This window comes from Callospermophilus lateralis, chromosome 19 (genome assembly GCF_048772815.1).
Source record: "Callospermophilus lateralis isolate mCalLat2 chromosome 19, mCalLat2.hap1, whole genome shotgun sequence".
NCBI lineage: Eukaryota > Metazoa > Chordata > Mammalia > Rodentia > Sciuridae > Callospermophilus > Callospermophilus lateralis.
The window spans coordinates 8850703-8864853 of NC_135323.1; the positions used below are offsets into that span (position 1 = coordinate 8850703).

The 14151-nt window shown below is 41.9% G+C and overlaps 1 protein-coding gene across 8 annotated transcripts in view; it reads left to right on the plus strand.

The window, feature by feature from the left end:
- The window catches only part of Luc7l (LUC7 like), a 32474-nt gene that overhangs the window by 15060 nt on the left and 3263 nt on the right, over positions 1-14151 (plus strand). For all 8 annotated transcript variants that reach the window (XM_076840876.1, XM_076840877.1, XM_076840880.1 and 5 more), the window contains 3 exons: positions 2488-2598; positions 4704-4847; positions 10931-11107. In XM_076840876.1, coding sequence (XP_076696991.1) covers positions 2488-2598; positions 4704-4847; positions 10931-11107 — 432 coding nt within the window. The remainder of the gene's footprint in view (positions 1-2487; positions 2599-4703; positions 4848-10930; positions 11108-14151) is intronic.

Below are 14151 nucleotides of genomic sequence, written 5' to 3' on the forward strand. Positions count from 1 at the left end.
ACTGAGCTACAGCCCCAGCCTTCATAGGTTAATTTTTAAATGCCACAGACTGATCGTGTTTGGTCAACTTTTTAAGAAACTGTTTCAGAGTAGTTGCTGGAAGCCCATATTTCCTGTTCAAGGATTCTGTCAGGAATCTGAGGCTTTGCTGGCAAGAAAAAAAAGGAGGAGGATGTCCTATTCACGGAACTTTTGTAGAGTGGTGGCATAGGCAGACTCTTTTAGACACTGCATATAAGTCCTTTTTGCTATAAATTTTTTAAAAGCAGGTTAAAGGTGTGATTAAGTAGATATATTTCTACCGAAAGGACTAAAAATATGAATTTATCAGTAGTTTATTCCACCATGCGACCAGCGCACTTGTTTCATTAATGAGGTTCTTGGCATAAAAGTTAGCTAGTGAGATCAAGTAAACACACAGACTCAGTTACCTTTTTCTATGACCAGGTCCGAGATGGTTCTCCCTCTGACTCACACCTTGAACCACCTGGTAGGGCAGCAGGGATTACTCAGGGCTAGCAAAAGAGAGAGAGAGAGAGAGCACGCCAGGGAGTGGCCTTTTATTGGGGAACAAGAAATTCAGGGGAGAATTCCATCCAATGAAGGTTGAGGGGGGGGCAGCACTCCAAGGTCAGGGTCAGTGATTGGCCCCAGGGTCAGTGGTCAAGTCACACCCCCACACAGACAGGCTCTCGCACCAGGAGAGGGTCCGGAAAGCTCTTACACAGTTTAGCCAGAGCGCCTCACACCCAAACCGGGAGTTGCCCAATCACGTGTGAGAATGGCTCCCCACAGTTTATATTTTAAAGTTCTGAGGCCTTGAGTTTATGGGCCCCACTCTTGGGAAGAAGGGTGTGCCAGGTACTTTTAAGAATTCCTGTTTCATGACACTAACCTCTAAGATGGGCACTAAGGAAAGCCACATTTTAAAGAACATTCTGGGTTAGAAGACTTCTGGGGTCTGCTTTTTCTATGCTGTTTTTACCACTTATTTGTTAGGTTTTCAAACATCCAAAGCCATAACCAGTTTAGGTTCTGCTGGTGGTATAAGTAATTGGTTTGCTCAGTGAAGGCACTGGCAGAATTGTCAGGTCTCCATCCTCCATTCCCCCTACGCCCCATAGAACCCAGGGTCTGTCAGGTGCACAGTGCTGTCATTGAGTGGACAGTAGGGGCACTTCCTAGGCAAGCCTTGGGCATCTTAGGTTCTTATTGGCAGCTTTGATCCCAGGTGAGTGCAGGTGATCAGTTCTTCATCTTCCTGGGAATTAGCATGCAACTGTGTTGGCACACACAAAGACTAAATCATTTAATTTCCTCATGGTTTGACTTGAACAGAATGTTTATACTACCAGTAACAGGAACTTTGATTTTTCTCAGTTACGGAGTTGGAACTGGAGTCAGACACAGTGAGTGGGGGATGATTTGCCCTTTTCAGTCCCTAGGAGACTTGGCAGCCTCCTGGAGCCTCATTCCTGTTTGTGTTAATTTGAAGAAATGTTGGAGACTCCTTTCCAGTGTCGCTCTGGTCATGAAGTAACACTCATCTCTGGAGCACCTTCTGATAACCACCCTGCTGTCCGCCTTTGGAGGAAGAATCCAGATCATCATAACTTCTTAACCTGTTGTTCTTTCAGCTGCTTTCTCATCTCCAACCCACCTTTTCCTTTCTGTTTTGGTAATTTGTTACTTTGTCTAAATCTGTCATCACCACTAAATGTTCTTGATTGAACATACTGAACATGATGCCATCATTAGCTAGCTGACTAATGGAGGAGATATTTCTCTTTCATTGCTGGTATAGACTGATGGTTGGAAGTTGATGTCCTGTTTGTGTTTACCTATAGTTATGTTGGCCTTTGCCAGGCTGAAACAAATTAACCTTAGTGCCTATGACAGCTTATTCATTCTTCATGTTTCACACCAATGCTTTTCAGAGTAAGCAGATTTTGTAGAATTTCTTTTCCTTCTTTGTGAACTGGTATTCCTTCTGTAGATAGTAGGCAATAACTAAATTTACAACTCTCAGTAATATCTTTATTTATTTATTGGATTGAATCTATGGGTTCTTTACCACTGAGCCACATTCCCTGTCCTTTTTTTATTTTTGAGACAGTCTTGCTGAATGCTGAGGCTGGCTTTGAACTCAATCCTTCTGCCTCAGTTTCTCAAGACGCTGGGATTACAGGCGTGTGCCATTGCATCTGGCTTCTATGTAGCCATTTCTATCCCAGAGAGATGTGTTCTTGACAATGTTGTCAAATTTTGAAAATGCACAAGAAAGTCACATGAGAACACCGTGCTTCCTAGCATTCATTTGATTTAACAAAACCTTTGATTTATTGGAATTACAGATTGGTTAGCTATAGCTGAAACTACAGACTTTCAGAAACTAACTGAATAGTGCATTCCTAGTACACCAAGGGGTGCCTTGAGTTTATGGCATGCATCATCATTGATCATCTTTCTTTGCTTTTCCTGAGCTAGGCAATGGATCACTTGGAGTCCTTTATTGCAGAGTGTGATCGGAGGACTGAGCTTGCCAAGAAACGGTTGGCAGAAACACAGGAGGAGATCAGTGCAGAAGTTTCAGCAAAGGTATACCAGGGGTCCTTGGTACAGATCGCTGTCTGTAATTGAATTACTGGTGGGTGGCGCTGTGCCTCAGCATCAATGAGTGAATGACTAAGCATGCCCATGCCAGAGGGTCTCACCCCTAGAGCTGCTGCCTTGCCTTTTTTCCTTATCTGTTTCCCGCCTCTATGCATAATTTCTTTAACTTTGCTTATTTGTTTGTTTAGGACACTAGGGATTGAGCCCAGGACCTTGCTCACACTGGGCAACACTCTGCCACTGAGCTACACCCGAATGAATCCTTTTTATTATTTATTTGTTTTTTTGGTAGTAGACATTGAACCAGATTGCTTAGCCACTGAGCCAAATCCCCAGCCCTTTTTAATTTTCTGTTTTTCTATTTATTTTTTAGGTACAGGTGGACACAATATCTTTGTTTTATTTTTATGTGGTGCTGAGGTCTGAACCCAGTGCCTCACACATGCTAGGCAAGCACTCTGCCTCTGAGCCCCAGCCCCAGTCCTTTATTTTTTATTTGAGACAAAATCTCGCTAAGTTGCTGAGGCTGAGTTTAAACTTGCAGTCCTTTTGCCTTAGCCTCTGGAGTCATTGGGGTTATAGGATTGCTCTATGGTGCCTAGCCCCAACTCTGTTTAAATTTCATTTTTGATATAGGACCTTGCCAAGTTGCCCAGACTAACCTCAAACTTATGATCCTCCTGCATTAGCCTCCCAATTTCTGGGACTAACAGGCATGCAACCATCTCACTCAGCCTAATTTTTTTTTTTTTAAACATCTCCATATGAAAGCAGAAACAAGAAAAATTCGAGGAAGATGATCAAACTGTGATCTATCCACATCCACCTGGGGGAAAGGAGGTAGCTCTGTGGGTGAATGACCCCAGTGTTGGAGCAGTTGCTCGCCTCTCCTGTCCCCTCTTCAGTGGAACCAGGTCTCCTTTGTTTTCCTTCTCAGTGCTGAAGAAGCATTTCTTAGAGAATATATATTCGCTAATTGGAACAAAGGTGCTATTTTGTTTCTGAAGGTAAATTTATTTTTTTTAATTATTATTTTTTAGTTGTAGATGAATACAAAACCTTTATTTATTTGTATGTGATACTGAGGATCAAACCCAGTGCCTCACACCTGTGAGGCAAGTGCTTTACCTCTGAGCCACAACCCTAGCCTCCTCTGAAGCTAAATTCTATTGATTAATATTTGCAGCATAAGCTTCTGCACTTACACCCAGACATTTTATTACCTTCCAGAACTGTGGTAGAAGACATGAAAATAGACACACCAGAAAATAACCAACATGAGAGGATTCTTTGAAATGTTTTGTTTTTGTGGCCCTGGAGATTTAACCCAGTAATGAACTACATCCTCAGTCCTATTTTTTTTTTTTTTTTTTTTTAAGTTGTCAATGGATCTTTATTTATTTATATGTCATGCTGAGAATCAAACCCTGTGCCTCATACGTTAGGTTAGCGCTCTACCACTGAGCCATGACCCCACACCCAGTCATTTTTTTTTTTTAAATATATTTATTTTTTTTTTAGTTATCGGCAGACATAACATCTCTGTTTGTGGTGCTGAGGATTGAACCCGGGCCGCACGCATGCCAGGCAAGCGTGCTACCGCTTGAGCCACATCCCCAGCCCCCCCCAGTCATTTTTTATTTTGAGACGGGGCCTTACTAAGTTGCCCAGATTGTCCTGAAACTTAGGACCCTTCTGCCCCAGCCTTCAGAGTACCTAGAATTATAGGAGTGGCTACTGCGCCTGGCTGTGCCACTGCTTTTGTTGGAACGCCACAAACAGATTAATGCTTCGACTTCGGGTGGTGGCAATAAGGACGCCTAAAATGTACATGTACTTTGGTATAGAACTTGGCCGTTTCATTTATTTATTTTAATCATTGTTTTTTATCTATCTATCTATCTTTGTGGTACTTGGGATCAAACCCAGGGCCTCGCACTTGCTGGTAAGTGTCATACTACCAAGGCACTATTCCAGCCCTAAGCTACTCCATTTTTTTCCATTGTTGCCTGAATGCAACAATAATTGTCTCTTTTGCATTCAGAATCTTGATTTTAGGTGTCTGCTTACTTGATTATTTCTCCCCTCAGGCAGAAAAAGTACACGAGTTGAATGAAGAAATAGGAAAACTTTTGGCTAAAGCTGAGCAGCTCGGAGCTGAAGGAAATGTGGACGAATCCCAAAAGATTCTCATGGAAGTGGAGAAAGTTCGTGCAAAGAAAAAAGAAGCTGAGGTCAGTGAGGGAAATGTCTTGGGAAGAGAAATGAAAGTTAATTAGTAAACTTTTATTAGAGTGGTTTAGAGTTCACAGAAAATTTGAGAGGCAGGCGTGGAGATTTCCCCATCTATCCCCTGCATCTCCTACACAGCCTCTCCTCTTGTCAGCTCCCCACCACCAGAAATATATGTTTGTTACCATTGATGGATGACCTACATCATTATCACCCTAAAGTCCGTAGTTTACACTGGGCTTATCCTACAGAGTAGTTTCACTATCCTAGAAATCTTCTTTAATCTACCTGTTTATTCTGATGAAGATAATGCACCAAAGAAATGTGGTCTTGAATGTGAGAACAACTTTGGATTGGGGGCAGTCTCTAGGGTAGAGTGACTCTGGAGACCCCCTGGCTGAACCCCACAGACTCAGAGCTAATTAATAATGGTAAGGGCAGAGATGGTGTGTAAATGCCCTGGTATAGGTCTGGTTTTGGTTATTATTGTGCTTCTGGTTGCAGTTGGAGCCTAACACTAGGTAGATGCCTAGTTATATTAACTTAAGTTGTGTCAAGGGTTTCTGGGTTTTGGAGCCATGCCTTCCGAGACCAGTCACTTAAGGGAAGCAGGCAGTAGGGTAACTCAGGCTGGGACCTTCAGAACACTGCATTCAGCCATTCACAAGCAATGGGTGGCATCGAAGTTGGCAGAGCAGGCTGGTTCTGGAAATGCTGACCCCTGGTGAATCGGTGCCCTCAGAGTCATCCTAGATGACATACTCTTTCTCGGTTTTACTTTTTTTGGTGTTACGGGGTATTGAACTCAGGTACACTCTACTGCTGAGTCATATCCTCAGCCTCTCTCTCTCTCTATATATATACATGTATATATATGTATATATATGTATATATAGAATATGTATGTGTGTGTGTGTATAAAATTGAAGATGGACTCAATACCTTTATTTATTTATTTTATGTGGTGCTGAGAATTGAACCCAGTGCCTCACACACGCTAGGCAAGTGCTCTACCACTGAGCCATAATCCTAAACCCATCAGCCCTTCTCTTTATTTTGAGATAAAGCCTCATTGAATTACTGGCTCTAACTTGGTACTCTTATGCATTAGCCTCCTTCATTGCTGGGATTAAGGAGATGTACCACCACACCCTTATTCGTTTCTTTTTTTTTTTTTAAGAGAGAGAATTTTAATATTTATTTTTTTAGTTTTTGGCGGACACGACCTCTTTGTTTTTGTATGTGGTGCTGAGGATCGAACCTGGGCCGCATGCATGCCAGGCGAGTGCGCTACCGCTTGAGCCACATCCCCAGCCCACACCCTTATTCTTGTAATTCTTTTCCGTAAAGGATGATGAATAGATATATACCACAAATACAGTGCTTTTGTATATGAATGCTTCCATGGGAGCTGTGGTTGTAGCTCAGTGGTAGAGCACTTGCCTGGCATGTGTGAGGCACTGGATTTGATTCTCAGCACTGCATTATAAATAAATTAAAAGGTCCATTGACAAGCAATATTAAAAAAATAAATAAATAGGGGCTGGGGACGTGGCTCAAGCGGTAGCGCGCTCGCCTGGCATGCGTGCGGCCCGGGTTCGATCCTCAGCACCACATACAAACAAAGATGTGCCTGCCGAAAAACTAAAAAATAAATATTAAAAAAGATTCTCTCTCTCTCTCTCTCTCTCTCTCTCCACTCTCTCTTAAAAAAAAAAAAAAATAAATAAATAAATAAATAAATAAGCTCGCATGATAGCTGAATGCTGGTGGCACTCACTCTTACACCACATCACACAGAAGCACTGTGAGTGTGACAGTTTCAATGATGCAGTGACTCACATGCTTTGTGTGTCGTTGGCATGGTGGCATGACTTCCCAAACCTTTACCAGCCTTCCCCTAGTTTGTAGGGTAGTTCGGTTTCTAGGAAATGGAGTGCATATTTAAACTTTGCTAAGAGTTCTATGTTTAGAATGTTGGGCTTCTGTTGCCTCTATCAGTCAGGAGGGAAGCTATGGGTTTCAGTGCATCTTGAGCCCTGCTGACAGGGAACAGATGCTAACTGTTCAGCAATGGCTCAGGAAAATTTGTACTTTGACTAAATAACTATAGCTTGGTGTTTTTACCCACATGGATGTCAGGTTGCAAAAAAAGAAGCAGTGTGCAGGATTGTGGCTGCCCAAGCCCAGGACTGTGGTATTCTCACCCCTCACTGTGAGAGCTACCCCTAAGAGGCAGTACTAGTGCAACACCCTGGGGGACAAGATTAGGATGATTAAGGGTGAGACTGTTGGGTGGGCATGTGGGGCCTAGCACTGAACCCTTGGAGTTCTTTTTTTTTTTAACATTTTATTTTTTAATTATAGGTTGACATAATACCTTTATTTTATTATTATTATGTGGTACTGCGGATTGAACCCAGTGCTTCACACATGCTAGGGGAGCATTCTTCCTCTGAACCACAATCCCAGCCCACCCTTCCAAGTTCTAAGAGTAGCAGACAAGATGTTCAGTAGTCTCAAGGCTGCTTTTCTGCTTTTTGGGTTGTCTTCTGGTAGTTTAGAAACCAAGGGTTTTGCTGTGCACAGTGGCGCACACCTGTGATCCCAGTGACTCAGGAGAGCAGGGCAGAAGAATCACAATTTTTAGTCTGGCCTCAGCAATTTAGCAAGGTCTTAAGTGCCAAAGAGAGACTTTTGTCTCAAAATACATAATATAAAGGACTGGGGATGTAGCTTGGTGGTAAAATACTCCTGGGTTCAATCCCCAGTACCCAAAACAAAGGTTATTGTAAATGGAGTCATACTAACAAGTATGGCGGCACATACCTATAAACACCAACGACTTGTGAGAGAGAGGCAGCAGGATCCCATGTTTGAGGCTAGCCTGGGCACAAAACTAATAAATGGATTCATATAGTATGTAACTGTTTGAAATTGGCTATTTTCACTCAGCATAAGCAGAGTTTAGGATAGCATTTAAATTTTCTCAACTACAGGGGCTAGGATTGTGGCTCAGTGTTAGAGCGCTTGCCTAGCATGTGTGAGGCCCTGGGTTCAATCCTCAACACCACATATAAAAATAAATAAGTAAAGTAAAGATATTGCGTCCAGTTACAACTAAAAAATAAATATTAAAAAAATTTTTCTCAACTACAAAAGTGAGCATAGGCCCCTACTCAGAAGGCTCACCTGAGACCACGAACTCATGACTAGCCTGGGAATCATAGCAAGATCCCATCTCAAAACACCTTAGTAAAGTTTCAGACCTACAAAGGGAACAGAAGGATCAAATAATTATCGTTTTTGCATGAAGTTTTTTTCCTTAATGAAAGATGGGTGAGGGCTGGGGCTGTGTCTTAGAGGCAGAGCGCTACCCTGGCATGTGTGGGGCGCTGGGTTCGATCCTCACCACCACATTAATTTTCCAGCAATTAAAAAAACAAGAATGCCTGGGCTGGGGCTATAGTTCAGTGGCAGAGCACTTGGCTAGCATGTGTGAGGGACTGTGTTCAATCCTTAGTACCACATAAAAAAACAAAGGCATGTTGCCTATACACAACTACCAAAAAAAATTTAAAAGATGGCGCATTATAATGAAAACTTAAGTTCCTGCTGTGTCCTCTGTCCTAGTTCCCTCCCTTCCAGCATGCGTCCTTCAGTTGTCTTTATGCTTTGTTGCTCATATGGCCCATAAATAGTGTGTTCTATGCTGGGCATTTTATTTTATTTAAAAAATTTTTTTTTTAGTTGTTGATGGACTTTATTTATTTTCATGTGGTGCTGAGAATTGAACCCATGGCCTCATACATGCTAGGCAATGCTCTACCACTGAGCCACAACCCCAGCCCTATGCTGTGCATTTTAAAAGCTATGCTAGCGCTTCAGCAGTGTGTGTGTTATTCTGAAACTCATATTGTTGACTCAGCTTGTTTATGAGTTCTTCCCACATTGACAGTTGATAGGGGACTCTTATGGACAAAGGATGTTTGTTGGCAGTTTTCTTGGTTATTGATGGTTTGTCACCATTTCAAACAGTTATTCAGTGAGGCACCTTGTTCTTATACCTGTCTCCTGGTGCTGATGTTAAGAGTTGTAAGACACACTACAAGAGTTCATTGGAAGTGATAACATGTGTGATCCATTTTAAACAGATAGCTTACTACACTGCACTCTGTTAGTTTTGTCAACTCAGACTGTAGCCAGTATTGTGGGAGTGTCTTTTTTTTTTTTTTTTTTTTTTTAATGTTTTTTGCTAGTTTAGTGTGACTGCCATGTTGTATCATTTTAATCTTTACTTGAAGTGTATTCAGATCTCTTTCTCAAAAAGGACAGATGACTAACATTGTATTTCTTCAGCCAGGTGCATTGGCACTTGCCTTTAATCCCAGCTACTCAGGAGATGGATGCAGGAGAATCAGGGGTTCAAGACCAGCTTAGGCAACTCTCAAAAAATAAAGGGCTAGGGATGTGGCTCATGGTTCAGTCCCTGGTACCAAGATAGATACATAGATAAAATTTTTTTAAAAAGATTGGGGATGGCTGGACGCAATGGCACACATACCTGTAATCCCAGTGGCTCGTGAGGCTGAGACAGGAGGATCATGAGTTCAAAGCCAGCCTCAGCAAAAGCAAGGCACTAAGCAACTCAGTGAGACCCTGTCTCTGAATAAAATACAAAATAGGGCTGGGGATGTGGTTCAGTGGTTGAGTGCCCCTGAGTTCAATCCCTGGTACCAAAAAAAAAGACTGGGGATGTAGCTGAGTGATAGAGCACCTCTGGGTTCAGTTCCCAGTGCCAAAAAGGAAAGTGTGGGGACTTTGAGAAAGAGGAGAGTCCAGCCAAAGGTACACATGGAGTGGTTATACTTAGGTCAGCTTCAAACCATGCTCAACTTCCCCCAGTGCACAGATGTTGGTCATTAGTATTCTAAGAAGGAGATAATGGGAGATGTGGTCAGCTGAGTAGATTCTTGGATCAGGGTGGGATTTACGAAGAGAAGTTTTGAAGGATGGGGAGAGGTAGGACAGGATGTTAAACTAAATCTCTTGAAGAATTTGAGGAGAGGCTATTGAGCTATTGGAGATTTGCATTTCCCTAGCAGTTCTCTGATTTTTTTTTTTTTTTTTCATTTCTCTGCTTTTTGGATTATAGAACACAATTGAAAAAAGCTACAGATGCCCTCTGTCATAAATTACACAATCCCTTTTTATTATAATTATTACTGCATATTAATTGTATAAAACAATGGATTTGTGGTTGTTCTGGGAATTGAACCCAGGGGCTCTTATCCCCAACTCTTTTATTTTTTGAGATTTTAGCAAGGACCTAAGCTAAATTGCTGGGGCTGGCCTCAAACTTTTAATCCTCCTTCCTTAGCCTCCTGAGTAGCTTGGAATTACAGGTGTAAGTCCTCATGCCAGGCTCAATATCATGGATTTCATTGTGGTTTTTTTTTTCCCTCTTATAGTCTTGGGTATTGAAATTTTGGCCTCCAGCACGCATTATAGTGCTCTACCACTGAGCTACATCCTCAGCCCCTTTTATTTTTCATTTTGAGACAGTGTGTAGCCATGTTGCCTAGACTGGTCTTGAATTTGCCAGCCTTCTGAGTACCTGAGATTACAGGTGTGTGCCACCATGTCTGCCTGCACACTGTCACTTTTGCAGCTACACTGGGGTTGTTTCCTGGATGTTGGGACACAGTCTTCATGGTTTATATTTTTTGTGTATCTGTAGAAGATTCTTCTTGCTTCTCTGGTTTGTGATTTCTCATGCAGAGCAGAGACTTAACCTTCCCCACTGGTCTCAGAATAGTTCTGCTTGTCTGAGAACTTTTGAATGTTTTTTGACATTGTGAATGTTTTATTTATTTATTTATTTGGGTGGGGGGCTGTACTGGGGATTCAACCAGAGGTGCTTAACCACTGAGATACATCCCCAGATCTATTTTGAGACAGTATCTCTGAATTGCTAAGGCTATTTAAAAGCCATGTCTGCTGTCCCTTCAGGTGGCTCTGTCTCGGAGGTCCGTCTGTGGTGGCATTTCTGTTGACTCATGTGCATCTCTCCCCCTTTCTCTAGGAAGAGTACAGGAATTCCATGCCTGCATCCAGTTTTCAGCAGCAAAAGCTTCGTGTGTGCGAGGTCTGTTCCGCCTACCTGGGTCTTCATGATAACGACCGTCGCCTCGCAGACCACTTCGGGGGCAAGTTACACCTGGGTTTCATTCAGATCCGAGAGAAGCTTGATCAGTTGAGGGTATGATAGTGAGCTGTGTTTCTGGAGAATTCCCATTTCTGACTGACTTTTTTTGGTCATCATTGTTGGTTTGTTTTAATTTAAAAGATTTATTTTAGTTGTTGGTGGACACAGTTCCTTTATTTTATGTATTTGTTTTTATGTGGTGCTGAGGATTGAACCCAGTGCCTGACACATAACAGGCAAATGCTCTACCACTGAATATAACCCAGCTCTACCTTCACATTTCTATATTTTCAAAAACCTTTTGGGAGCCAGGCACGGTGGTGCATGCCTGTAATCCCATAAGCTTGGGAGGCTAAGACAAGAGGGTCACAAGTTCAAAGCCATCGTCAGCAACGATGAAGCACTAAGCAACTTGGTGAGGCATTAAGCAACTCAGTGACACCCTGCCTGTGAATAAAAATACAAAATAGGACTGGGGGTGTGGTTCAGTGGTTGAGTGTCCCTGGATTCAGTCACCACTACCAAAGAAGAAAAAGAAAGAAAAAAAAAATTTGGGACTGGGGTTGTGGCTCAGCAGTGGGTTCAATTTTTAGCACCACATATAAATAAAGAAATGAAATGAAATGAAGGTCCATTGACAACTTAAAAAAAAAAATTAAAAACCCTTTGTTCTGATTCACTCTAAGAACTTGAGTTTTATAGTGAAATACTCAAATTTTATCATTTGATTTCACATAAGAGATAAAATATCATAATCCAAAGAATCCTGAAAATGGAACTGGTTCTGTAGCTGAGTAGTAGAGTGCTTGCCCCTATTCCTTCCTGAAGAATCTAAATTTAAGTATGAAGCTGAATGTGGTGGTGCACAGCCCTACAATCCCAGCAACTCAAGAGGCTGAGGTAGTAGGACCTCAAGTTTAAGACCAGCCTGGGCAACTTAGACTGTCTATTTCTCAAAAAAGGGGCAGGCCAGAGGGTGTGGTGGCACCCACCTGTAATTCCAGCAATTTGGGAGGCTGAGACAGGAGAATTGTAAGTTCAGAGCCAGCCTCAGCAACTTAATGAGGCACTAAGCAACTCAGTGAGACCTTGTCTCTAAATAAAATACAAAATAGGGGTGGGGTGTGGCTCAGTGGTCAAGTACCCTGAGTTCAATTCCTGGTACAAAAAAAAAAAAAAAGGCAGGATGGGGAGTTTGGGGGGATATGGCCATGTAGCCTTCCCTCCCTCCATGCACAAGTTGAAATTGTTTCTTATAAGTTGGTAGATATAAAAGGTTGTATGTTATATGTGTTCAATACAATATAAATAATTATTTGGTTTCTACTGTCAAAAATATTTTCTCCTTAGAAGTTGGGAATGGCCAGGTGCAATGGTATATGCCTGTATTCCCAGCAGCTGAGGATGCTAAAGCTGGAGGATCGAGAGTTCAAAGCCAGCATCAGCAATTTAGCCAGGCCCTAAGCAACTTGGTGAGAAACTCTCTCAAAAGTTAACTAACTGTTCCTCTTGATGTTCCTCATGATTAGCACATGCAGGTGCTGGGCCAGCCTGCACTCTTCAGTGATTAAGCACCCTTGGGTTCAATCCTTGGTACCAAAAAATATATAATTAGTTGGGAATGATATATTCCTGTTTGTCCTTTAAATCATACGTTAATTCCATGTTGTCCTAGAGTTTTCTTAGTGCATTATTTTTTGTACCTGAAAGTTTTCAGTTTTCTTAGTGTATATCTGCATCAAAACTAAATATAAGCTTGACAGGTTGGTGCAAAGCCTATAATCCCAGTGGCTTGGGAGACTTAGGTAGGAGGGTTGTGAGTTCAAAGCCAGCCTCAGCAATTTAGCAAGACTTTAAGCACTTCAGTGAGATCCTTGTTTCTAAAATAAATATTAAAAATAGCTGTGATTGTGCCGCAGTGGTTAGGTTAAACACCTGTGAATTCAATCCATGGTACCAAAAAAAAAAAAACTCTTGAATATTAGCTGGGCGCATGATACAGAAAGCTGAGGCAGAGCATCACAAGTTGGAGGCCAACCTCAGCAGCTTACTGAGGCCCAACCACCCCTCCCCATGCAAAAAAAAAAAAAAAGACTAAGGATGTAACTCAGAGTTAAAGCACTCCTGGGTTCAATCCCCAGTACATAAAAAGAAAAGTGGGTATGTGTTAAAACTTTTTTCCAACAGGCCGAAGAACTTGGTCTAGGAAGTATCTTTTTTTTTTTTTTTACTCTTAAAATATTTATTTGACAAAAATACATTCAAGGTACAACACATGATGATTTGATATATGTACATGTTGTGAAATGATCAAAACAATCAAATTCAGGAACATTCCATCACCACCTGTGCTGTACGTCACACCTCCACTAGGAAGTATCTTAACCATTGCTGCTATGAGTGGTATATGGTTGACCTAAACAGCTCAAACACATTAAAGATTTTGACAGTTGTTAAAGTAGCAACATCAAATGTATTTTAATGTGTCCTTTGTTTTGGGGTTGGTTTGTGTTTTTGTTTTGTTTTGTTTGTTTGTTTTAATTGATTGATTGATGGTGCTGGGAATCAATCCCCAGGGCACTCTGCCACTGAGCCACATCCTCAGTCCTATTTTGTATTTTTTTTTTTTAAAGAGAGAGTGGAGGGAGAGAGAGAGAGAGAATTTTTAATATTTATTTTTTAGTTTTCGGCAGACACAACATCTTTGTATGTGGTGCTGAGGATCGAACCCGGGCCGCACGCATGCCAGGCGAGCGCGCTACCACTTGAGCCACATCCCCAGCCCCCTATTTTGTATTTTGTTTAGAGAGTCTCATTGAGTTGCTTAGGGTCTCAGTCTCCTGATCCACTGGGATTACAGGTGTGTGCCACCACACCCTGCCTGCCTTTCTTTCTTTCTGTCTTTCTTCTTCTTTTTTTTTTTTTTTTTAATATTTATTTCTTAGTTTTCAGCGGACACAACATCTTTGTTTGTATGTGGTGCTGAGGATCGAACCCAGGCTGCACGCATGCCAGGCGAGCGCAGTACCGCTTGAGCCACATCCTCAGCCCCACTTTCTGTCTTTCTTATGCTGGGGATTAAACCCAGGGTCTTGTGC